The sequence below is a fragment of the Pagrus major genome, chromosome 4 (genome assembly GCF_040436345.1).
Source record: "Pagrus major chromosome 4, Pma_NU_1.0".
In the NCBI taxonomy this organism is placed as follows: domain Eukaryota; kingdom Metazoa; phylum Chordata; class Actinopteri; order Spariformes; family Sparidae; genus Pagrus; species Pagrus major.
In genome coordinates, this window is record NC_133218.1 from 4938810 (window position 1) to 4965246 (window position 26437).

Genomic DNA, 26437 nt, shown 5'->3' on the forward strand with positions numbered 1-26437 from the left:
CAAATGTCTTGTTTTGTCCAACCAACAGTCCAAAACTCATGATATTCAGTTCATTATCACATAAAGGAAAGAAAAGAAGGGAATACTTATAAAGGAGAAGCTTGAACCAGTAAATGTTCGACATTTTTTGGCAAAAATGTATTTCTACTGGTCAACCAATCCATTGTTTAAGCCCTGTATACCACTTATGTAATATGTTCCCAGAGAGCTACAGCATATAGCTAAAATTAGCCATTTACCATTAACAAAGTAAGGTTGTTTTGCAATAAATTACCTGTTTCCCCTAGTCTTGTTTTTGCGTTAAGATGAACATAGCACAAAGTGTGACAGAACATGCACCTTAATTATAACAACCATTTTATCCACGGAGAGGCACAGAACGTACAAACTTAGTGATGTGTTCAAGTGCAGCTTTTTGGCTGAGATAAATGAGGTGACGCAACAGTCAGCCTTCATCACAGCTAGTTCTTTGATGTCAGTTTGGTCTGTAGAGGCCACACACTTGATAAAGTCGCACATCTCCACATTTTATATCAAGCTTTCAGGGGTAAGTTGTTAGGTATCGTGTCCATAGTATAGAAGAGTTTTGTTCAACATTGTGTTAGCACAGAAACCTAGACAATGTTGCCATTATTTAATTACAAAACATCACAAATTGCTGTCATCAGTTTCTTTTAAGAAAATACTTGGCAGAGCCGAGAGCTGCTGTAGTGAATAATGACTACAGTGTTTGGATTTTTGTTGTTGATAATTGTGTATTTCCTTACAAAAATGACAGACCTTGTGGTTTGTAAAACAGTAAGTAAAAGTGTGCCAAAGCCTTCCAAGTGCCAAGTTTGGCCAGTTATGTATTCATGAAGAATGATACCATCATATAAAAAGTCGAAAAATTCTCTGTCTGTTATTTCAGGCACTTTTCGGTTTCCTGAGGCGGGACACTGGGAGCACATTGTTGCACACTGAAAAGCTGCTTTTGTTTTCCAGTGTCATTTTCATTAATCTGTCAAGCATGGAGGACTTTTATCCTCTGACAGGATTGTCTTCCACCTCCTGTCCAGTTGACATATTTTTATGTCAGTGTAGTTTTTCTTCCAGATCAAAACCATGTTATTATCAGAGGGATTATATCTAACACTTCCTGAGTGGAGCTGATAACCAGTGGATTACACCAAGGTCCATCCAGATCTTATAAACAAGTCCTCATACCTAGACTACAAAGAAAAAAAGATATTCAGATATCCAACCTCTGTGGTCCATGTCTGTTGGAGTTTAGGTAAGTAAAACTAGGAGATTACCCCCCCATTTTGTATTTCTAGCTCTATAACTGTGTCTTGAGTGAGTTCTGTCACATACTTGATAATTGCGAGAAGCCTCGCCAAATGTATCACTCTCTGACAAGTAAAATTTCAAAAGTGTGTAATTTCGTCATTCATTTTAATGTTGCAGAGTTTTATCTGCTACTCTTTTTAGTTATTCTAATGATATATAGAGCAAATAAAGTTTCAGTTTCTGGTTAGTTAAGATCTCCTGACTTCACAGTCTTCTATCTCTGCCCTCTTTTTCTTCTTCTCTTTCTGTTGTTTTTTCCGAGAAATGTCCGTCTTTCCGGAGCTACTTTCAATCACAAAGCAAATGCTTATTTGTTTGTCTGATGTGGTTGAGACGGAGTATGACATCACCTGAATCAAAACATTTGTCATTTCTGATCTGTAAACAAACTCTATCCTGTAATTTGCTCACCTGTGACATTATCTCCTCTTCCAGTCTGCTTGATGTTGCTGCATCAGGGTGTAAATCACGCTCATGAAATGGGACATGGCTTTAGACGAATCGTCTTGCAGTCGGCGTGAGGCATTAGGATGCTCTCCATGCTGTAGTGCTTAAGCCCATGTCTATCCACCTTGAGCCAGAACTCAACACAAGTGACGAATCACTATAAAAAGAGCCAATTATTTATAGTCTGTTCCCCGACAGGGCCGGCCCTACTTATCTTTCAGGGTGCAGTCCGCAGGCCTTCCGCCTCAGTATTGTCAGAGCTCCCGTCGGCCCAATCTTTCATCACTGCGCCAGGCTGACATTTCTCTAAATATCAATGATAGTTTTTATGTGTGGCAATAATTTATCAGGCGCAGTGATGCACCAAAGCCTTTCTTCCCCTCTGACTGGAAGGAAACAGCAAAAAGTTTCTAAAACTTTTCTCATGGAACAAAATGATTCATTTGTTTATTAGATAGAAAGATGGCCTGCGTCTATTGAGTAGACACATCTCAACCCCTTTATTACACAGGCAGAGCCTAAATTCAGTGTTTGGCTTTCAGAATTTTGCTGTCTTTATTTATAGGGAGGCTATTCTTCATTTCTGCAACATGCACTCTCTCAACATGTGCCTGTTAAAGCACTCTGGAAGGGTCATCCAAGACATCTACTTTGTTCAAGAAGCTGCAAGCACTGTAGTTTGACTGCAATGCTGGAGCACTTTGCTATTGCCCAATTACTGCACGTTAATTGAGCTGACCTTTAGTAGTGTCTAGTTTAAGCTGCGATATTGAAAGGATCTTGGGGAGTAATGATTTTCCTCCTCTCCTCCGTCTCTCATCAGACAACCTAACTCTGTCGTCACTGCAATAGTAAATTCTATGAGCAGTAAGCTGTAATTAGTGTGGAGGAGGAGAACTCCAGTATCTCTATTGATTTCTGCTGGCATTTGTAAAAATGCCTGATTCGTTCGGTGCATTGTTTGAGGTCATTCATACAGAATGTGGCAATCAGCAGAACTATAAATAACATGGAAGTTTGTGCAATCTCAATGCTGTTGACCTGCTATTGAATTCATTGCTGTGAGCAAGTCAAAGATCTTCAGTAACAAAAGTTGACCACAGTTCTGTGCAGAGAAGTTTAAAATATATACGGATGAAAATGAATAGATTTATAGATTGGAAGTGTACTGAAAACATAATCTGATATATAGATAGAACATAAACAATCACGTTGTTACAGCAACCTTTATGTGGACTTAAATAAAAAGAAACATTTATTCAGAAATGCCAATATAAAACCTAATTTTGAGTGACAGTGTAAACCTTTTATAAGAGTAATTAGGCAGAGGATCCTAGACCTAAAGATGCAATATGGGCTGGGAGAATCGGATGTAAAAACGGCTGCTTCCATGCAATGCTCTCAAATTAAACAGACCAACCTTATAATTAATTTTAGACCAGTCTGGTAGCCACTGACAGGAGGCCAGTGTCAGGAGGAGGTACGGTTTGCCACCTTATCTTGAGGACTATTTGTTTCAAGGATAGTTTTGATATTTTGGGAAATTAGCTTATTTCTTTCTTGCAGAGATAAATAAAGACAAGAGTGGTACATTTCTTGCTTGCCATTAAGCAAAGGTTAATATAAAGACAAGAAACCGGGGGAAATGGCTAGACTGGCTGTGTCCAAAATTCAAAATGTGCCTACAAGCTATCTTCCCAAAGCTCACTAATTAACAAGTTACATTTCCTTTGGTTAAGCTGTTCAAAAACCTAGATATAAAAATGAAAATGGCTGGTTTAAAGTGAGTTATACGCATGATTATTTCTCAGCCAGGAGCTGTGACTTCCTGGAGGCTCTGCTCTTGGTCTAGCTGAGAAATAATCAAACAAATAAAAGAAGAACAATAAAAGAACAAATTGTTATTTTTTCCACTTTGTTTTTCTAAAAATTTAAAGATATAACATGTTAATTAATGGTCTTTAGAGGCTCTGGGTAGGTTGATTTTGTTACCTCTAGATAGAGCCAGGCTAACAGTTGCTCTGTTTTCAGAGTCTACAGTCCTGATTACCTTATTTAATGTATGTAATTGGTTGATATAAATCCATTGACTTTTCACTGGGGTAGAAAATTAATCTTAGTGTCATTTTACATACACCTAAGTAACCAGGTTACAGTCAGCTTTCTCCACCGCTGATACTTTTGTAAACACCATGTAAACAAGAAACCCAGTTTCAGTTGGTGATTCAAGATTTGTACAGCCAGAGATCTCCTTTAGAAAGCTGATGTCTTGGTCATGTGTCTAATCAGCTTTTTAAATATACACATGTGCATGACAAAGTCTTCAGACAGGGACTCTTTTAACAGAAATGCTGTGGTTTAAAAAAAAAAAAAGAAGATCATTACACATAGCAATGTATCCTTGTTTTGAAATAATTGTATTCAAAGTCACACTGATACTAAGGAGCCTCTAGATTAATCTGCTTCCACTGCAAAACATTTGACTATTTGTCAAACTGCTCTGTGCACACACAGCCTGTCCTCGCTGCACTGACAGAGAAAAGATATCTTGTGAAGCCGTGGCTCCTTGTCAGAAGGAAAGGAGAAGTCGTATTACTGACCTGCTGCATATAAATTCAAATGTTACAGTAACCAGGTTAATACAGTTCATAGTAAAGTTCTCTCTGTAATCAGGTCTCTTGAGTGGCTGATTTGACCTTATGTTAAACACTGAATTTATATCACTGCATTTAGATTTGCACATTTTTCAGCTGAGCCTTTGCTCTTTAAAAAGAAAGTAATTCAGTAGTATTTCACTGCAGGCTGCCAGTCCACAGTGCTGCAGTTGTAGGGTGTAAATTTCTTCCCATGTCGATACCAGATGACTTGTTATTGGCCTGACGGTTCTCGACAAATCATCCATCATACATGCTTCTAATGGATCCCTTGTGTTTGTGTCATGCAGGCAAGTTGTGACCATGCGCTGCCTGGCTGCTCGGGTCAACTACAAGACCCTCATCGTTATCTGTGCCCTCTTCACCCTCATCACTGTGTTGCTATGGAACCGCTGCTCAAGTGACACCTCCCTTCGCTTCCTGCCCAGAGCTGCCTTGGTGGCTCCGAGTCCAAAGGTGGGGGATGCAAGCATTAGCAGCCAGCAACACCCTCCACAACCTCCAGAGCCCCCACCTGTTGTTGGGGTTGTCGGCGGGATCAAGTACGAAGAAATCGACTGCTTGATCAACGATGAATCTACTATCAAAGGCCGGCGAGAGGGTGGAGAGGTCTACCTGCCTTTCAGCTGGATGGAAAAATACTTTGAGGTGTACGGCAAAGTAGTGCAGTACGACGGCTACGACCGGTTTGAGTTCCAGCACAGCTACTCAAAGGTTTATGCGCAGCGTGAGCCCTACCACCCCGACGGAGTCTTCATGTCATTTGAGGGATACAATGTGGAGGTCCGAGACCGTGTCAAGTGTATAAGTGGAGTGGAAGGTAAGACTTTTTATGGATTTTTCATCATAGCTCAGATCTTAAATTTCAGACAGTTGTGCTTACAATTTAACCCATGAAGACCTAGGGCGCTCTTAATGGCTTTAATGTTTATTAACAAATTACAATGTTTTTCTTCAGTCACGTCTTGAAAATGAATACATCATCCAAAACCTGGTCTCGTCACATGAGGGAGAAACCCATCACAATTGGTCACAATGCATCTGAATATCAGTATTTTTCAGAACCCATATTTTCCATTTCCTGTTGAAATATTGGAGAAACAAATATGAAAGGCTTAGTGCTTTTGAGTCCAGGCTTTTCAATTACAAGTGTCAGGTGTGTGTAGCCAAGATTGCAGAAAAAACGAGGCCCTTTTGACAAAAGAATTCCTTCACCAGAGAGCATCTTGCGATGGGATCACACCAGCACCGACACCAGTCTGTTCTGTTCATGTGCTGACCCATGACTACTTAGTCCTTAGTACATTTGTAGATGTGCTCATGGGTTGGACCACAGCAATCTTTGAACTCGTCCTTCATTTTAACCTCAGCTACAGACCTGGAATTTTTCACAGCTGCATCCTACGAGGTTTTGACGCTATTGTGGTGACAAACTGTCCGTGGACAGAAATGGATCATTCCATACCAACTCATTTTCGTGAATTTTCATGAGAAAAATCATCTATACTGTAAGCATCATTTGGTTGCACCAAAGTGAAAACAAGTGGAGATATATATTTTTGAAAATGAAAGTCTTTGTTTTGGAAAAAAAAGTTATTAATTATTAGTTATTAATTTGATTACTGTAATTATTCTGTGGCAACTACTTCAATGAATACATGTTGTAAGTTATACTGAGGGTTTTTTGGATGTTCAGGACAAATTACAACATCACAAAAATTATTAAATTAAGATCAAAAATGCGTGACTAAAGAGTTTTTGGATAGGAGTTTGCAAGGTCTCATGAATATAATGGGAGTTAAAAATTAATTCTTTAGAGAGGATCCATGATATAAGCTCTCAATTTTCTTGGTGAGTTGGTATTGAATGACCCAAATATTAACACCTGGTAAAGTAGTCAAACTTGCTTCTGTGTTAGTTTCTGCTAGGGTTAGGGGGTTGAAAACAGTGTTTTCGTGTGTGTGTGTGTGTGTGTGTGTGTGTGTGTGTGTGTGTGTGTGTGTGTGTGATGACAAAATATTGCCTGAGGCTTTTGCAGCTGGTGACTACCTGTGAAAAATGGGAACTTTATTTTTTCATATTGTCCTTTTTTTGTCAATTTTTTTCACATTTTGTCGCCTTTTGCATGTTTGCATAAAGACAAAGAGTCTTTGCATCTGAAGAGCATTCACATTTTCCCAACAGCATCAAAAAATTACAAATGCAAATACACACAGTAAGTTTACATTTAAATGAGTTAATGACAGTTTCTGAAGCATGAAAGGGAAATTATCATTGAAAAGTACATCTGAAGTAAATCACCAGTTTGTCCACACTCATTCTGTTGCATAAGCATACTAGTAAAACATAGATTTAGTGTATTGAATCCAAAAACATACAACATACTGTGTATTTGATGATAAACTTTGATTAGTTTTATAGGTGTTTAATACACCCCACGTCACTGGGAAATATATGATTTGCTTAATGAGGTCTCTTTAAGCTGAGTGATGCATCGTAAATTCTATTTGATCTGTGAGAAAGTGAATCTAGACTTGATTTAACAAGATAGATCAGATTCCAGAAGTACCCGCCCAGTCTTTGCCACCCCATTCCCAGACACTATTAGCCTTTCTTGAACTGACTACCAAACATGATTTGTGTTCAAGTCAATTGAGAATTTATCTTCTTTTCACTCAGACATTATCTGTCAGCATTTCTTTGTATAGATATCTGTCTGATGAGTGAGTGTATCCCTCCCTGCTCCTTCACACTTTGAGTCAATCCTCAAAGTTGTTTTCTTTCCAAGGTTCCTTTTAAAATAATTACCAGGAAAGATCAATAGCTCATTTTAAAAGGCTATTAGTCCAAACCACATTGTCATCAATATAGTTCCGTGGCCCCACTCGCTTGAAGAAGTAGCCCTGTATACTCGCCTGAAATTACAAAATAGATATTCATTATTCTTCTTTTATTGTCAAACAGCTTGTGTCGCCACCAAAAAGAAAAAGATCATCATACCAGGAGCTCTAAATGTAGTGTTTGTTTTAAGTCCCTCAAATAGTTCCCTTATAAATTCAAACACATCATTGTGATCAATGAAGATGATTGAAGTAGAAGAGCTGTGATCTGTAGTTATTCGGCCACAGTCCTGAATCCTTTTCCACTCAAGAAGCAAACTTTTGTTTTGTTGGGGAGATGCAATAAAAGATGATATATTCTCTGGCAAAGTGTCAGTTGCAGAGGTTAGCTTGATGAATAATGATAGCCAGTGTCTTAAGAGCAATTTGCCAGTGGTAAATAGGTATTTTTGCAGAGATGGATAATGCATTTTCCCACATTGGCATTTCTTCTTTTACATGGTGTTACAATCTGCTTTTCTGGTCTTCACACAAACAGAGGGACACACAGTAGTTTTCTTTGTAGTAAAATTGCAAGAAGCATTTGTTTCAATCCATCATACACTCTTCCAGAGGTTGTAATACTCACACGGATTCAAAGAATAATTAATTATGAGGAATGTTAGGAAGCCTGACACATTTAGTTGATTAAGCAATATATCGATATTATCATCGTGATATAAGGCTATACTAAATTATCTTTGATTTTGGATATCGTATCGTTACATGTTGTCTTTTCATGGTTTTATTGATATAATATGTAGGGATTCAGCAATAAAATTATGAAAACAAGACGTGTTATATATTTTGTTGAGTTGTGTACTTGCATTATCCCAAATGTTTCCAACACTGTTCAAACCCAGAGAAATCCATACGTTTACTCAAGATAACAGTGCGTCTTCATTGCTACTTCCAGGATAAGGAAATCAGCGGGAAAAAACTTTACACAAACAAAACTTTAAAACATTACCTCATCTGTGAATATTTGTGCCTGAGTCATATTGGATAGATTTTTATCAGCAATGGTTGTTTAATGGTGTATACACCATTCATGTATTCACGCCTTATGCAGTGTTTATCCCCCCAAATAGCCAGATTACTGTATGTTAGCTGTAAGCAAACTTTAGGGACCAACAGCACACACCAAGGGTGTGTGCTGTGTGCTGTGTCAGCGTGTTAAAGTTCAGGTCAACTCTCAGTTAATTCAGGACTCACCAGAGACTCCGGTTCTCTCTTTCCCTTCATTTTGAGCCAGCATTCCAAGTTAAAGTTTGTAAACACCCAACAAGGGAGGTCACCTCTGCAGATTACTGCTGCAGTCAGGTTGATAAACAGGAGAAAAAGTAAATTCCTTTTTTTATTCTGAAAGTTCAAAACTAATCTCTGAGCTCTCCTCCTGTCAGTAAACACCTCCGGATCATAGCAGAATCCGATGTGACTCGAGGTGTTTATTTTCCAGAAGGTCAGGCTCTATACCTTTCTCTCTCTAGCCAACTCTGAGCAGCTGAGCAGTGGCTCTCTCCCTTCACCACCCGGTCCTCCACACAACACTCGGCGAACATCTTTTATTTTGATAGAAAGCCCCCTAGCCTTATGTGATACGTAATATTTGGTAAATTCAGAATATTACATAATTGATATGACTGTTCTAATTGTTCTAATACTTGCCGTTTCCCACTTACTCATTGTATCCACTTTATTGATGATTATTTATCAAACATTTTGTGAAAGTAGCAATACTCATCCTTACAATATTGTCACAACATCAATATTGAGGTATTTGGTCATAAACATTGATTAAAATATTTTTTGTTGCTCGGTGCTTTTGAGAATATTTTTCAGTTTATCAAGATATATACTGGGTATCGCAATATAACCTAAAGATGGCACAATATGTTTAAAGGTCATATCACTCAGACTGAATTAGTTCCAAGTTTGGTTGATTTTCAATAAATTGAATCATTTTATTTTTATGGTACTCATTACTTTTTATGCGTTCTGAAGGCCCATTGAAGGACATTTTAAGGTGAAACATTATTCTACATTTACCATAATTGGACCCCAGTACAACACATGTATGGGAGGAACCATATATATCGGAAAATGGGTCAGACGGCAATCGAGCCAAATCTGTTAGTACCTCTGGGCTAAGCAGCGGGGAGCCAAGTTATTCTCACTCCTATCTCCTGCAGAACGTTTCTTTTAGTACAGAATACAGGAAACACATCTATACTCCCATACACAAACACTTGCACTCACACACACACACACACACACACACACAATTTACCAAGGTCCATTAATTAAGCCCAAGGCTTCTTACTATTTAGCACTCCACATGCGCAAGCGTACAACCCTCTCTTCAACTTAGCATATTTTTATAGGTGAAAATAGCAGTTCATTAATTAGCCTGTCACAGTCTGAGGTACCGCAGGGCTTAAACAAGGTCATGGGAGCATTTCTCTCCCAACGCACCCTGCTGCCCGTGAAAAAGTTATTTAACGGGACCCTCAGCAACATTCATTAAATGTTGTGATGGCCTTTACATCACTCAAGCTTCTGCCAACTTGTGTTGTAACTTGTGTCAGGAGTCACACATTCATAGTACTGATATATCAAGCTCAAGCACTCACTCGCTTCTTTAAACTGTGATACTATTGGGATGAGAAAATATATTTAGATTGAGAGAATTTCAGATAAAGTTGTCTTTGAATGCACATTTATGCTCTCAGTGTTGGTATTATTAGACTGAGTCATACAAACAGCACTTTTATGTGTTGTTACTTGTCACATCTCCTGCAAGGCTTGTGGTTTTATTTCGAGGGTTAGGAATTGAGGTCTTACTACTTCCAAGAGACAAAGAACAAAAGTTGAGAATAAAGAAGCTCCGGCAGCCAGGGCATTATCATTAGTGGAAGTAGTTAATCCTCTCTATCAACACTCTCTTAAATCCCGATCTGTCTCATTTTTTGTGCCTCTCGCTTTTTCTTGAACCGTCTTTATCTTCACTCCCTGCTCTATTGCAGACCACCATCACTTCAAACATTCACACAAACACACTCAGGCACAGTCCTAAAACACACATTATATTGTTTTAAGTGCTTGATTAAACATGCACACTCTCATTTACACTGTTGGTGCAAACACATACCCGATATCTCTTAGCCTAACACCTGTGCACACTCAGCCTGCTGACTAAGATGGATACAGTGCTTTCTAGTGAAGACACAGGTGGATGAAGCCTCTGAATTGAATCCAGGACACCGTTGTTGTTGCAGCTAGGTTACAATGACTCCAAACCACAAATGAATTTGAACAGACAGCATTTCGATCCGAGCTCCATCTGTTTCATGTCAAAGATTAAATAAAATTGTGGTTGTTAGTTGTTGTGCAGGCAGGCTCTTATCATCTGTGCTTTTTTCCAACAGGCTTGCACCTGCAGTGCATGTGGTTGGCGTATAATTACACTTGTTCTAACAGCTGTTTGTCAGTTGTCTTCTGTTGAACACTTTATATCAGAAAGTGGTAAATCCAGCGAAAGAGGTATAGTATTATTCCCCCAAAGTGTTTCATGTTGTACCCATCTATAATGCAAATTTAAAAGGTGCATTAAACTACAAACAACCTCACAAAACCGATTATTTTGAAAAATAAGCTTGGTGGCTCTTAGGCTATTGTTGGTTTTGATGTGTTTTTAATGTGTTTTGTGTGTTTCTGTGCTATACCACAAATTGCCTCTCAGAGGACATTAAATGTTTTCTAAGTTCTAACACACGTTTATTATAATTACACATTCAGCAAGATAATCTGAACAAATGAACACCACTTTTATGATTATGAAGCATAAATGCTTTCAGTATAAATTTGGCTAAAGGCTAGAAACAAACTACATTGCGTTTGCCTACAATGTCACCATCCCTTAGCTTCTTACTATACACATTACCACAAATTTATCAATCTACGAACTGGAAAATTACAGCTACAATAGTTTTTAATTAGTGAGTAGATGAGTCACTGTGTTCAGCGTGATGAGGTTTAATTTTCCTGACAACTTCTATAGTCTTGTTTAGCCACTTGTTAGCAACCTCCTTTTTAAGACATGTAAAGTCTTTTCTAATTCACACGTGGGGTTTAGACTGCCCTGACTGGTTTTTATGTAGTTGAACAAAACGTTACTTGTGTTAACCACAGACCTTATTTCAAAAAACTTATTGACTTCAAGATGAGGGAACCAAAAGTACAAAAATGCTAACTTTTCCCACCAACTCCTGAGAACATGTGAGCCTTTAAGCTGCAACCTATTGAACTTTTTATACCAGTTTACTCTGGTGAGATTTTGGGTCGTTATTCTCAGTGGTTTAAACCCAACAATCGTTTCTTTCACATGGCACCTTTCAGTTATTTGGTTTAATCCAACCATGTACATTTTTTCGATTTTAATAATTCAACACAGTCTCATTTTTGACATGCTAGAGGTCAAAAATGAAGTTTGTGATCTAAAAGGAGAACACAGCATTACAACAAGATGGTGTAGCACTTTGATGCTTTATTAACTTCAGTAGTCTTAGAGTTTACTGTAATTGACAGAAGACTTAGTTTTTCACATTTCTCCAAAGTCCACTCTCTGGAGTCATGAAAATATGTGGAGGCTTAACAGTCAATTCCACATGGATTACTTAGTGTTATTCAGTGAGTAGCACAATGTTACAGTGTTATGATTTTGACAGTCATTTGACTTAAGTTGTCAGGGGAGATGCCAGTAACAAGACAGGCATGAAGAAAAGTCTGGCGAGGGATTGGAAACTGTGTTTGTGTCGGGATGTATGAGTGTGTGTGCATTTATTTATTTTTCCCCCTCTTTTATGACCACATTAATCAAATGTATCAGCTCTCATTCAGGGGTTGTTTGTGACCACTGCACTACTTAAAAGTGGTATTATGTGGCATTGGTCCATGCTTTAAAAATGAACATTAAAATGGGGCCTGAATTAATTTCCCATTAGTGATGCTGATCAAACTGAAGAAATGCATATTTCAGATGTATTACTTGGGAATATTTGCCTTGAAACAGGCTACACAGTGATAGTTACCCACCAGAGTTTCGATGTCTGTCTATATCAGGGAAAATTAATTATAAGAATTTCCCATGACAAACAATAACTTGTAATAACGAATAATTTAGCGCACAGAAAAACACATTAAATCCATGTGGACAGGAGTGAATCTATTCAGACGGGCTGTCTAGATAGGCTTTCTGCATTAGTCTGTGACTGCCAGTTGTAGAATAATTTGGTCTGTTTGAAAAACATCTTCACAGTAATGTACATAAAGTCCATGAAAATAAAATTACCGTCTACCTATTAACCGCTTTGTTATGAAATTTGTAGAATAAGGTTGCCCAGTTGGTGAAAAGGCAAAGGCCCAATCTATATACATCTCTTGCCCCCACCACTTAGCCCTACCCCTCTTTTTTTGTAGGGTACCCTGATTCTTGTTGGGAGGGAGGGAGTGGTAGGGTCAAGTGTAACAGCTACACACCCTCCAAATGCAGGTTTTTAAAAAGGCACACATCGAACCGAGGGTTATGAGAACTCTGTCGTTTCAGTGTATTTTAGTCCTTGTCTTTATAATAAGCATGTTATGGCATGACTAAATAGCTAGCTAGCTTACCTTACACTGGTATTGCTGATTTGTTCAAGACAGTCCTGTATTTTGAAGTCTTTCAGTGTTGCATTTCCCCTTTCGATGGCATATGACGCCCGAAATTTAACTTAAGTCCAGCAGTGAAGTTGTTGCACTTGCTTCCGCTCCTCTGATATCAGAGCAGACTGGCAGGGTAGGAGCACAGGTTGCTAATGTTAGCCTATAAAGCACCAAAAGGCATTGTGGTAATAGAGCAATAAGACAGCATGTTGGAGTCTGTTTACATAAATGCCATCAACAACGACTGAGGGTCTTAGGGGGGGATTTAAACCCCCATTGAGATTGAGGGTCTTAGGGGGAGATTTAAACCACTGCCCCTTGTGACTCTGTTCTGAGTGCCAAGCAGGCATTGGAAAATGAGGGGTTGGGGGGAAAATTGGACATAGATGTGAGCCAAAAACTCAACCCATCCACCCCTTCTGGATCCTGTGTTCAACCCTCAGCAATAGAGCAAGTTGTGGAATACAAATTACTAGTGTTTGGGGATAAGACATCAGTAAGGGATCATGCCCTTGTCGAGGCATCGACTCCTCATCCACAGGTGAAAGGTAACTTCATGTTTTAACAATGAAAATACCAAAAAAAGACTTCTACCAGATAGAACAGGGAAATATTTAGTAATATCAATTCTGCTAATATTGGTGTGTAACTTTTTTTCTGTATCATTGTTATATGTATCAATGGAAAAATTGTTACGCTCCTTTCCCCTGTAGAACTGGTGTGTGTGTGTATGCGCATTTTTTGTCACAGACACAAATTTAGGAAATGTTGATTGCCGTTGATTGTCATTATAACTGTTTTTCTGACTGTGTGCTCTTCGCCTTTTTGTTTTGTAAAAAAAAAAACATTTGCTGCATTTTATGTACGAAAGGAGCAACATAAAGTTAATTATTATTATCAACATTGGACATAGCATTATGAGCTGAATGTCTCTTGAGAGTTTAACTTTGGAGATTTTCTAACAACGACTTAATCATAATCTCCATCTGTTCATTCTTTGCCTCCATTTTCAATTACACACACACGATCAAGTATGAAAACCCATTCACACTGTCTGAGTCATGTCATTTACTGTCTATAGAGTCTATAGTTCATGATTACATCCCATTGCTGGAGGAAAAAGCACAAAAAGCAATGAGCAAAGTAGAATTTAAGTGATCAGCTATGTATGCAGCAGTGATTAGTTTGAAAGGAGGAGGCATATTATCACCCAGCCCTAATCAGACTATATTATGTTCTTCTCAGAAGGATGGGGTTTGGGTTGCTCATGTGATCTCTCTGTCAAAAGGTCTCTAAGTGAACTATCTGTTAATCAGAGCGATTCTCCTGCCTGAGCTATTTCTGGCTGTGTGAACAGGGAAGCTCGCCTGCAGTGAAATGCAGTAGCTTAGCTTGAATTTCACCACACCGTGCAATCATTAACCATAGCTGGTGGGTTTTTTTCTAACCTTTTTCTGCTTCTGTTGCCTTCTTCTGCATTTACAAAACAGGCCTAGATTTGAACCTTTGTTATTGCCTTAGTTAGTCTCATCCGGTTACTGGAAAGTTTTAAAATGTATGTGTTTTGGATCAATAATTCATTTTGGAGCATTTTAATTGATATGCCTGTGGTTTTGAACTCAATGTGACACTGCACTTAACAGATTCAATCTATTCTCAAGCCAAAAATAAGCTGTTATGTGAACTGTCATCTTAAAAGGAACATTTTGCTTTAAATAGACTGCAAAGAGCTGAAAAGACAAACCTTCACATAATCAAGATGATCACGGTAGCACAAGATGTAGAAACATCTAGAAACAGAAAAAGACAACCGACTACAGAAGGATAAGAATGTAATGTAGTAAACCACACATGCACATACTAAAACCATTTTGGGAAGGTGTTGAGAAAGCTCTAAAATATATTTTACAGTCACAAATCAAACAAAATAATGGAACAAGATTTATCCTACAGATAGACTTTATAAAATGACCTGTCATTTCAGTCTGGCCCAAGATGAGAAATATACAGTTGGCCCTTTCCCATCTAAAAACCCAGTGTTTCTCTTTCTCATTATTCAGTTTCTTGTGTCTTTAGTTATTTTTTATTTAATAATTTAACTGTATCAAAAGTATACAAATCTGAAACAGACTCTGAAGTAGGTATGGGACGAATTTGCTGTCCAACATAATTTCAATTCATGATATTATCCTGATAATTATCTAAATATTCTCAAAACTTTAAAATGAAAATGAAAATTGCACTAAAACATAATGGAATCACTTTAACCTTGCATTTTGTTAGGGAACAAATGTTTTCATTGCATCACAGATGGGACACAACTTTTTTTTTTTGTGAAAAATAATAAAAGGGTCTTAAATATGTAATCATAAATCCTAAGGACTTTCTACAAATAAAGGATGAATAAATGGTGATAACTTCATCTCCATGTTGTTTTATAGTTAGGAATCCATAGTTTTTATACACATCTGATTTAACTTGTTTTTGTGGGGAATACAAGGTGCAAACCATGCCGTCAGCCTTGGAGACAGGCTGAGGCAATTCAGAATAAATCAGGAAACCAATTTGGCACTGTCCGTGAGCGAGGTAGACAGCGTTTTCAAGTCATTCGTGTGAGGATATTCATAACTATCTTCATTCATGATAATCCCAAAAATAAAGAATTTACCACGATCAACCTATTGAGTAAGTGTTTTTATTTATTGCGATCCATTATAAAATCTTTCATCACCCCATCCCTTCTCTGAAGTAAATAAGTGTATGGAAGAAAAGTATTAAAAAGAATGTTATGATGTCTTGAGTATAAGGAGGTCATTTTCTAAATTTTCTCAACACCATTGTCTTCATCCTCCCTCTCTACCTTCCTTCTTCTCCACTCAGGTGTGCCTCTGTCCACCCAGTGGGGCCCTCAGGGCTACTTCTACGCCATCCAGATCTCCCAGTACGGCCTGAGCCATTACAGCAAAAACCTGACCGAGCGCCCTCCCCACGTTGAGGTCTATGACACCGCCGAGGAGAGAGACAGCCGGGCCAGCACGGCGCCCTGGAGTGTGCCGAAAGGTTGCGGTCTCAGCCGTGTCCCCGACAAGTCCCGAGCTACCTCCGTGCGTCAGTTCAGTGCTCCAGGTATGTAAGCCTTTCCATGAGCCCAGATGGCCTCGGGGCAAGGAGCTTATCTCCTGTTAACTGTGGCTGCAGGAGGCTCGATATGCAACTACACCCTCAGGACAGGATGATAGTCTGCAGTGAGTCACAGCAGCAGTGCCTGAATACTGGCAGACTGTCTTGGTTGACAGTGGACCCACCACATAATGACAGACTCCTAAAAAATTATGATGATTAAGAACCAGCAGACACAACATCACACATTTCATCCTATGTTGTTCACTTAGTCAGACCTTCTCACATTTAAGCTGTCTAAATGCATTGTGAAGTTTGCTGGAGACAGAAACAATACCAGTTGACATTATTTCCATGGCTTCTCCTTTTTATCCAGAGTGCGAGGATCAGCGGTTGAAAAGATAACTGTTGTCTCCAAATGTTATCAGCTGGAGCCAATTAACCTTAATTCTGTTTGTTGGACAAAATAAAGCTCCAGGCTGTTGTCTGCTTGGACTGCTCTTTGCAAGCCATTGTTCGTGACATATGGGCTTTAATGAAAGGAAGTTAACCGTTTCCTTTTTGTTGTTCTGGAAGAGCAACGGAGTTCAGTGATCACATCTAGTTCATGGTATTTTATTTTTTGTGGACAACTACAAAGGTCTATGGCACAGAGGAGCAAGATATGTCAGGCTCTGTGAAGGATAAATTCATTGTCGTTTTTGGTCTTTTCATGGTATATGTTCAACAAAAATATAGAATATCACCAGATTATTCCTTAAGCATATCATATGAATCATATTTATATTTTAAGATAATCAACCAAGTTCCAAAATTAGCATCCGCTGTGCACAAAATGCAGGTAAAAATCAACGTTGGCGAGTGAAATAAATGAGGTTCACTGCGATTGGAGGGTTAGTGAAATAGGCCTACTTCAATATTAACTTGTATCACAATTCTTTGATGGACCCTCGCTGTCCACCATCACCACAATCATCTAGCTGACTCAGTGTTTCTGCTGATATCATTATGAAGTAAATGTTGATTGCACAATAGGGTTGGGCGAAAATTTTCCAACCAGCCACCTTCAGCCCATCAATCGGCTTGCTGATAGATTCGCGCAGGTGTGTGCCAGCACTAGGAGCCAGGAGCTTAGCTAGGAGTTTTAAACTGGGCGCAACCGGCAAACCAAAGGACCTAACTGAAGCAATATGCCGTCTCTGCAAATGTATGATACCAGCAAAGGACTCTAACACTACCAATTTGCATGAGCAATTGTGAATGCACCTGTCCTGCTGAGTACGCTATGCTTACACTTAGAGATGTGGCTCTCACCAGACAAGCGCTTCATTCCTGCCAAGTGGATTTTTGCCGGGGGAAAAAATGGATACCAAACGTTACATTTTTCTAACAGTTTTTGAACTTGCGTATAGGTTAAATTTACTCCTAACTGGTCAGCGCAAGTGACGGAGCTGCTCTGCCTGTATACTTGCTCAGATAACTTGCACACAGAGCCCCGCTCCCCAGGCGATGTGCTGGCATTTCTTTGCGCTGGTCAGTTCTGCTCCTCGACTCCTTTCTAATCACAGTAAGAAAACCACAGATTTTGCCTGTTCTTATTTTTGACGCTTACAGGTTCATCATTTATTGAGTGAAATTTTCAAGGAGGCACACCATTTATTTAGCAAAATAAAATGTCAAAAATAGACCAGAATATCGGCTCCAACAAACAACCGGCGATGGGTTGAACCTATCGCCAATAGAAAATATATTCGTCCAATCGCCCAACCCTATTTCACAATGTCTTGGATATACTGTAGAATAATGAAACCATCACCGTTTACTTTGGTTCCCTATAAACCTCGCTATCACTACACAATTTTTTCATTCACTGGGCACGCAGTCACCCAGAAAAAGGAAGGTTCCATTTCTATTTTAGACTGAATGATTGAATAAACTCACATTTGTGACTCTGAAGAAAACAAACAATTCAGTTGTCTTTGCCACAGTGGCGCCAACAGAAATCCGCTTGGAAACACTAGGCGGGAAAAGTTGTCTGTTGCCACCTCAGTTGACAGTGTTTTGTCTTGTATTAACTCGACACACTGGGGGCAGCATGAAACATATAACTGTCAGTGACTGTATTACAATTCTTTGATTGACCCCATCTGTCCATCGTCACTATGGTTATCTAGCTAGCTCAGTGTTTCCGCTGATAACGTTTTTCCTTGGTTGTTACGTAGCATTTCACACAACTCTGCTGTGAAGAATGCAGGAGGATCCCACAGTGACATGGCATAAACAATGCCTTTTTTTATTTCTCTTATGAGGCAGCAAAGACTCGGCAGTATGACTTAAAAATAAAAATCCAATATTTTTAGGCTATATCACAATACACGTCTTATATCTCAATATTTTAAAAACTTCTCAAAAGCAGGTTATAAATCCTAGGATATATCACCAAACATCATGACCAAATACTACTTACTTGTTATTGACATAGCGACAATATTGTAGGGATGTCTATTCACACTTTCACAAAATATTAACACATCGACATTTTTGGTAAATAATAATCAGTAATGTAGATATAATGACTAAGTGGCTAAAGACAAATATCAGAATAGGTAGAACAGTCCTGTAATTTCAGAAGATTACATAAATTTACTGTAATGCCACCTTTTAAAACCAGCAAAAGACAACACAAATGTAAATTCAGGATATGATGATATCCATAATTTAAGATGATATATAGTCTCATATCATGATAATATTGATATATTGCCCAGCTCTGGTGCCAGTGAACACAAAACATAGTTTTCCAGTAACTATAATGATTATCAAGCCATGTTGCAGCCAACTAAAGTAACTTAACTACACCTCATAGCATGCACCTCTCTGTTACTGCAACAACCTTAAAATTATAAAGATCAAATTAAAATTATTGAAGGAATAACATTTTTTTTTTTTTTTTAAACGCTTGTACAATATTTTCAGTTTGGAAAAAGTACATTTTGGACCCTGAAATCAACCTAATAGCTCTGGTTCTCCAGGCTTCAGAGCTGTGAAGCAGCTTGTCTGTGAGGATAATATTAGCTATTTCTGCTGCAGTGGAGAGCTAATGACAGTGTCATTAGGTCATCAGTCAGATATCATTAGCTTTAGCATGAGTGAGAAGTGATTTATCTGTTGTTTTATCACCATGCCCAGAAGTTCTTTATTAAACAAATCTATCTGTACTACAAAAATGTCACTGAAAACCTTTTTGTTGATGTCGTTTTTAAGGGATTTGGTGAGATTTGAGCTCTGCAGCAAAATACTTACAAATTGAATAAAATTGTCCTGTATTATCTTTTTAATTGTGCACAGTTGATAGGCCTTGCGAGATTGGGGGCTCTTAGGCTGAAGGGCGACTGTCCTTGGTGCCACTTCGCACTGTTTCAACTCCAAGGGATCTGATTTAATTCACCTCACTCTCTTTGTATCCAAGGCTCATACGTTACTGAGGAAACGGCTCTGGCCTCACTCAGACTGTACTGTGTAGTCGTTTATTGTGCAGCCTTCTCCCTTATGCATCTAAAATTTGATCTATAAAGAGGGAAAATATGACAAAAATGAACTGTCTCCCTCTTCACTTCTATCGTCCTTTTCATCATACCACAAACAGAAGAGCGTTCAGGGCTGCAGTTTGCGGTGGGAATGATAGAGTCCGATTCAGATACTCTTTGAAAGAGTGCAATTTTCAAATCACAAGAGCCAGTTAAAGTTTTATCCAGTGAGCGGTGGTTTCACCAGCTATGATGACAACTGTCTCTGGTCAATTTACTCAACTGTTGTCAATTAATGTTAATTAAACACGTTCTTTATTCTGGCCATTAGGTTTACGCATGGCCAAGAGGGTTTTGTGCAAGAATCAAAAACATTGATATTTTGATAAGATGTGGAATAGGTTTTTTCTTGTTGCTGTTCATAAAAGACCGAGTGCCAAGTTTTTTTCCGCAGCAACAATCTGGTTGATTGCCTCAGGTCAGTATTGGACAAGCTAGCATGCAGTTTGCTAGTTGCAGAGTGTAACTTTTAATGAGGGTTGTTTTTATAATCTCCCAGCTAAAGTTTTAAGCCTTTAAAAGTTAATGACTTGATGTCATACGACGACCTTAACAAATATCTGAACTCTTGAAGAATAACCTCTGAGAGTTTACATAGAAATTGACTTTTCTTAAACTGAGCTGAACCTGGGAGGACCTCGGCAACAAGCAACAGCAATGCTGCTACGCACGGGTTGTTACTCAGCTTGTTTTTAACATACTTTGTCTTGTCTTTTAGGAATTTCACCATGAAATAACCATAACTTTTGTTTTGCCAGAAGAGTTGGATCTTTCTTTTTTGAACTTTTGTGTTCCCAAACAAAGTACACCATCATCGCACTTTATTAGAAATTCTGAAGACTCTGGATCTATTTTTCAGAAGCAACAGCAATATTTTTTGATTCTATTAATGTAGAAACAGTCGTTTTCTGATAGTGTTTGCAATTTAAAGTGTCAGAAAAAAGTGCAATTAGATATTTTCCTTAAACGGTCATCCCTGGGTCAATGTACGGATTGTGTAGTGTTCTTATATTATGGAACACAAGGAATTAGGACTGTACAGAATATTTTTAAGTTTTGAGGCTTTTTTGTTTTGTTTGGGTTTTTTTTTTTGCATTTGTATTAATTCTGTTTAAACCTGGTTTATCTGCAAGGTTTCAGATAATGATTATGCAACAGTACTACTAGTTATTGCACTATGCAGAGACTCAGGTCATTTTGACTTGGACTCGAGTCGACTCGAGTCACTTTAGATGATTTGCAACTTGACTTGACAGAAAATTAATGACTAGATTGAGACATGATGACTCGAATTACTTATCTGTTTTCATTTTATGTTTTCAGTTTAGTTTTTTAGTGTTTTATTTTAGGTCTGTCAGTACACACACTTAAGAAGGGATGGGTTTTTTGATGAGAGGATAAATTACAAAATAAGCACTAATAAAATATTGTATGTTTGATGATTACATTTATTTCACTGCTTAGACTTCAGTATCTTCGGTGGGGAAAAAGTGACTTGACTTGGAACTTGACTTTCCTTAACTAAAGACTTCCCCAAGACAAAATGACTTAGGACTTACTTGAGGTCATTTAGCTGCAACGGTTTCATAAATTACATTTAAATAACCACAATAACAAAAAATGTATTACAGCTCGAACACTATTATCATGTATTAATTATGTCGTTACACAACAAAACAAAAGATCATACTGCATTTAATCCGATAAATCACTTTATTCAAATTGAAGCTTTTGTTCTGTGGTCTTTGTTTTCTGTTTAAGGTGATGACGTCATTAAACATGATGACAGACATTTGAATTTTATTTGTAAACATCAATAGTAGCTTAAAATATATATTTAAAAAAGAGTCGTCTAAATAGTTGTCTAAATACCTTAACTCGAAAAAAGATCTGACTCTTTATCTTAATAGAGATTGAAATTCTTGCATAGTTTTACAGCTGTAAAATGACCAAGGCCATGAAATAGTTGTCAGGAGTTATTTTTGGAATTTGGAGAAGTCAGAATGTTTTACCCAGCGCCGACTGTGAGCTGTCTTTTATTCTCCTGACTTTGATCTCCTGCTGATATTTCCAGGAGACTCGCTCTCTCTTTCTCTGTCCTCTGTCGAGCTGCTGCCTCAACTGTAATTTTCACCTCCTCCTAATTCCTCCGCTTTCAACCTCTCATCATCAACAATTTCTTTTCATTTCACCACCTCTCTCTCTTTCTCTCTCTAGTCCTCGCTCACCTCGCCTCAGAGCTTTAGCTCGCCATCATCGTTCTCTCTTTCCTTGACATCATCATGTTTTCATCATCACTCCTCAGCCCTCCCTCGGCGATCTTCATTCTCCATTAATCTTCCTCGTCTATCCCCAGATTTCAGTCAGTCTTCCACCTCTATTTACCCATTTCCACCCACTTATCACCCCTTCAGCCCTCCTAAACGTTGCAATCATATAACCTCGATCCATTTTAGCGCCTTATTCTGCTCCCTCGTCCAAACTTTTCTTGTTTTCTTCCCCTGCTGTCACTTTCTCTTTCTGTGTTTTCCTTCCTCTACTTCCTCCTCCTACTCCCCTCTTTCTGTTTGGACCTTTTTTTTTTTCCTCCTTACTGTATCTAGGGCACCGGTGTTGAACAGCCTCTCAAATGCTCTGACAAGTGGATCAATCGTCTGTCCCCTGATAATAACCTACCGTCTACCATCTGCACATTCCTGCTCGAACACTGTCCGCTGCTGAGACCCTGTATTTTCTGAATCCCCTCGTGGTCTGTTGATAGTTCAGAAATGTAGTTTGCATAAACCAAACCCTGCCAGAATTAGCAAGGTGATCTGAGTAGTGAGATACTGTGGAGCAGCTGTCACCAGCTAGTGACAGAGCCTGTAAGAAGTGTTCACTAACCTTGAAAGTTTTTCTGTTTTACTGACTTAAAAATGTTGAGTCACAGTGGAGTTAAAGTGACTTTTCTGAGACTGAAACAGTAATTCTTTAGATTTTAGTCCTGGTTAATTTGGCGATGGCTACAACCTACAACAATCTGCTCACTATGTGAAACCACTGACTGTAAAGATAGTTGACACAGCCACCGTGCAACACCCACGGGTTTCTGAAGAGTCAAAATGAAGCTCAAAGTGGGTGGTACCGGCCGTTGCCATCTTGGCAGTTCCTGACTGGCAGAGTCCTTGAGTAGAGAGAGTCACGTCATCCCTGTTCAATCCAATGGACCAATTTTTATTTTTTTCTACAGTAATTGCCAGTAGAGTTGCAGCAGAACAGACCATTTGAGATGCTCTTTTAAAAGGGAAGACCAGATAAGAATCAAGTTGTATATCATCACATCTGAATCAAATTAATGAACTTCGGGGAACCATTAGAAGTCTCTGTGAATCATGTGGCAACCAAGCATTTTGAACTTCTATTGTTGCAACTCTTCTCTACTCTAGGGCTCTAACGCCTTGTTAGTTAAACAAGCCCACCTAGCTGGAAGCTACCAATCTAGGCTAACCATCTATCCCTGTTGACACACAAACAGAAGCACATTATTCATGAGGGTTTTGCTTGATCCTTTGTGTTTATTTGAGTTACTTGAAGTGAGTTTGACCGCAGGTTTATTTGCCCCAAACAGCCAGAGTACCTTACTTGGACATTAGTCGTAAGATAGCAAGCAACAATCGGCACTGCAGGTGTGTTATTTAGTGTTAATGTTCAGTTTTGTTTCTTACTGAAGAGGCATTCACCAGATACTCTGTTTCTTTCTGTTATCCTCTAGTGTCTTTTCTTTTCCCATCTCTTATCTGTACATGATCATGATGTAAAGTACATTTCTCCTCCATTCTGCAGTCAAATAAAGAATTACAGTGTATTACAGTGAATTTCGACACCTCCACAGCTCCTTGCTGCAGACAGGTTGAGAAGCAACAGTGAAGATAGATCCACTTAAATCCCAAAAGTTTAGAAAACAGACTCTGTGCTCCCCTCGACTCCAGGTATTTTCCTCTAGAAGCTTCGGGCTCTGTTAATCCATTTAACCATACAGCAAGCAATATTATTTGCCCAATATTTGCATTAGAAATCATAATTCACCAGTTGGATGGTTTTAGGAAATGTTACATTTGTCATACTTATGCAAACGTGTATTTTTATAGTTTTTATGAATTTTTATTGCATTTAAAGGGTCTTTTCATGTTTAATAGAGTCAAAAAGCCACATTTAATCTAATTTAATTCAATGAAGTGAAGTGAAGCAATAAAACATGCAGAGCTGAAATAATTAGTCAGTAATGATGCATTCACGTGCTCCTCGGAAGTTTTCACCTTCAGAGGTTGGAAGCTGTTCTTCCAACTTTGTTGTGTTCATGTGCATCAAATCAGAATGCGGGAGCAACATGGTCGCCAAAAAGTAGTTGTTCTGCATTTTGTTCAACCCAAAATACCGTACTACAGTTTACATGTGAGCCAGAATTAGATATGCAATACATGATTGTGATAAAAGTTTCCCAACATCAACCCAGAGTTCAGAGGTGTTCTTCTGACTTGAGGGGGCATTTATGTGAATTTTTCCATTTAGAAAAACATTTTTCCTATTATTCCGACACCACATAGAGCACAGAACATCAATCAGCAACTAATTTGATTAACTGTTTTTTTTTATTTTTTAAGCAATAATGCTATGATTTGATGGCTTCAGCCAGTCAAATGTGCAGTATTGGTATATTTAGTTGTCAGATATGATTGTAAATTGAATCTATTTAAGCTTTGGACTGTTGAGCGTAGAAAACAAACAATATTAATTAGTCACATTGAGCACTGGGAAATTATAATGTGGATTTTCACTGTTTTCCAACATTTCATGATCAGAAAGATTAATAAAGAAAGTAATTGGCAGATTCATCAATAATAAAAATAACTGTTACTTGCAGCCTTGAAAACATTAAAGCTTCCCAAGAGGGTGGATAGATTTTATCGGTGCTCTGTGTTTGTGTGGTCACACTGATGAAGTCACTGGAGGTTGTGGATGAATAATCACATGAGCATCGACTGTTACATGGGTCTTTTGTATCCGCACATGCACATTACATACTGTACATGTGTTTTCAAGTGTTCGTCTGACGTACCCACCTGTGTATACAAGCGTGGTTTCATGCTGGTATATTTCTTGCTGCATGTCATCTCTGTCTCCTGCCTTATTGCTAAACAGCCAGAGAGCAAAGCAGAGCAGAGGAGGTGGAATCTCGTCTATATTCCCTGCCCATCCTTTATTGATGCCAGAGTAATCACGGGGCCAGAGTACAAATCCACTTACTCTCTGCATTGCCTTAAGTAATGGATTTATGAGTGCATTAAAGAGCCGTAGTCATCCAGAGGCCCCTGCCAGACTGGCTCTCTCCTTCATTCTCCTCCTGATCGACTGCCTTTGTGTCTCCGTCGGCCTCGTCTGCCTCTGCTTTCTCATGACATGTGAGATCTCGCTGTCTGTTTCTCAATTGTCTTCTCACTATTGGCTCATTTTCACTCTCTGTGATCTCGGGATGCTTTAAGGAGCCATGATTCCATTACCCTCCTTTTTCTTTACTCCTACACTCTTTCCTCTCTTTATCCTTTGGGGAACCTTGATGAGAAAAAGGTGCTGCGCAGACCAAGTAACAAGGCCAAAGGAGAGATCATCCCAGAATCTATTCGTGCTTAAGGGGGTTGAAATGAATTCAGCACAGCCGCTGAAGTGCCTGGAAAATAGTTGATATAATGTAAGAGGAGCGGTTGCAGTGTGGAAACTGAATCAGCTGAGTTCATGTCTTTGGTGAGTTTTTAGGGAAGTGATGTGGTGATGCAAATGGAACCAGTTACAATGTTTGTTTCAGTGACTTCTCGATGGAAAAATTTTTTTTTTAAAAACCTAAACTAGCTTAGATATAATTTAATTGTCTTTTTTCATCATGTTATTTCAAACTACATACATCTCATCATCAAAAATGTGTGTTTGATGCTATGATATAACAGTAACACTTTCACTACATCTGGTTGCAGACCTAATTCACCTGTTGGGCCACAGAAAGTCTGAGTTTACATCAAACTAGCAGCTAGTCTGAGATGTTGCTGCAGGGTAGTTTTGGTTTATCAGTAATATCAGCCTAAGCCTAGTGACGATACTGTTCCTCCTATGTGCATAAATAATAAGAGTAAAAATATTCAAAAACATTTTTCCAGTACGATATTAATTTGAAAGGCTATTGAAAATGACTTATTAAACTTCCTTCAACACAGAATTTGAATAGTCTCAAACTACAATGAACCCACCTGATACTTTTACACTCATGCTACCATTTTGTGGCCCATGCTGCCGAACTTTCTGCCTCTGAAGCTCCAGTGCTATGAGCAAAAAAAGTTAACTTATAGCCTTGCTATCTATTTTATATAATTTTTCATTTATATGTTTTGCAGCTGTATAAACGTGGAAAAAAACCCTGTTTTTGCATTTTATTTTGATCACAATTGAGATGTCACAAGCCCACAAGGCATTTAGAGATGTGTATTGTATATATCGCCTTTCAGCCTTAAAATACTAAAATATTAATTTTGGTCCGTATCATCCAGCCCCTTTTTCAGTCTATAGGGAAGTTGCTTCAGTTCTTCAACTTCTTCCTTTACTCTCTTCTTACATCTTCCTGCTGCTCCGTTCTTCCCTCCCTGCTGTCCTCTTCCTAATTAAGCTCAGTGTGCAGTGACACATCTGTACTGTA

The 26437-nt window shown here is 38.5% G+C and overlaps 1 protein-coding gene across 2 annotated transcripts in view; it reads left to right on the plus strand.

Annotated features, from left to right (window-relative positions):
• Positions 1–26437, plus strand: part of LOC140994995 (D-glucuronyl C5-epimerase B-like) — a 70677-nt gene that overhangs the window by 36644 nt on the left and 7596 nt on the right. For both annotated transcript variants that reach the window (XM_073464873.1, XM_073464874.1), the window contains exons 3-4: positions 4721–5250; positions 15893–16138. In XM_073464873.1, the coding sequence (XP_073320974.1) occupies positions 4734–5250; positions 15893–16138 (763 nt within the window). In that variant the 5' untranslated portion in view covers positions 4721–4733. The remainder of the gene's footprint in view (positions 1–4720; positions 5251–15892; positions 16139–26437) is intronic.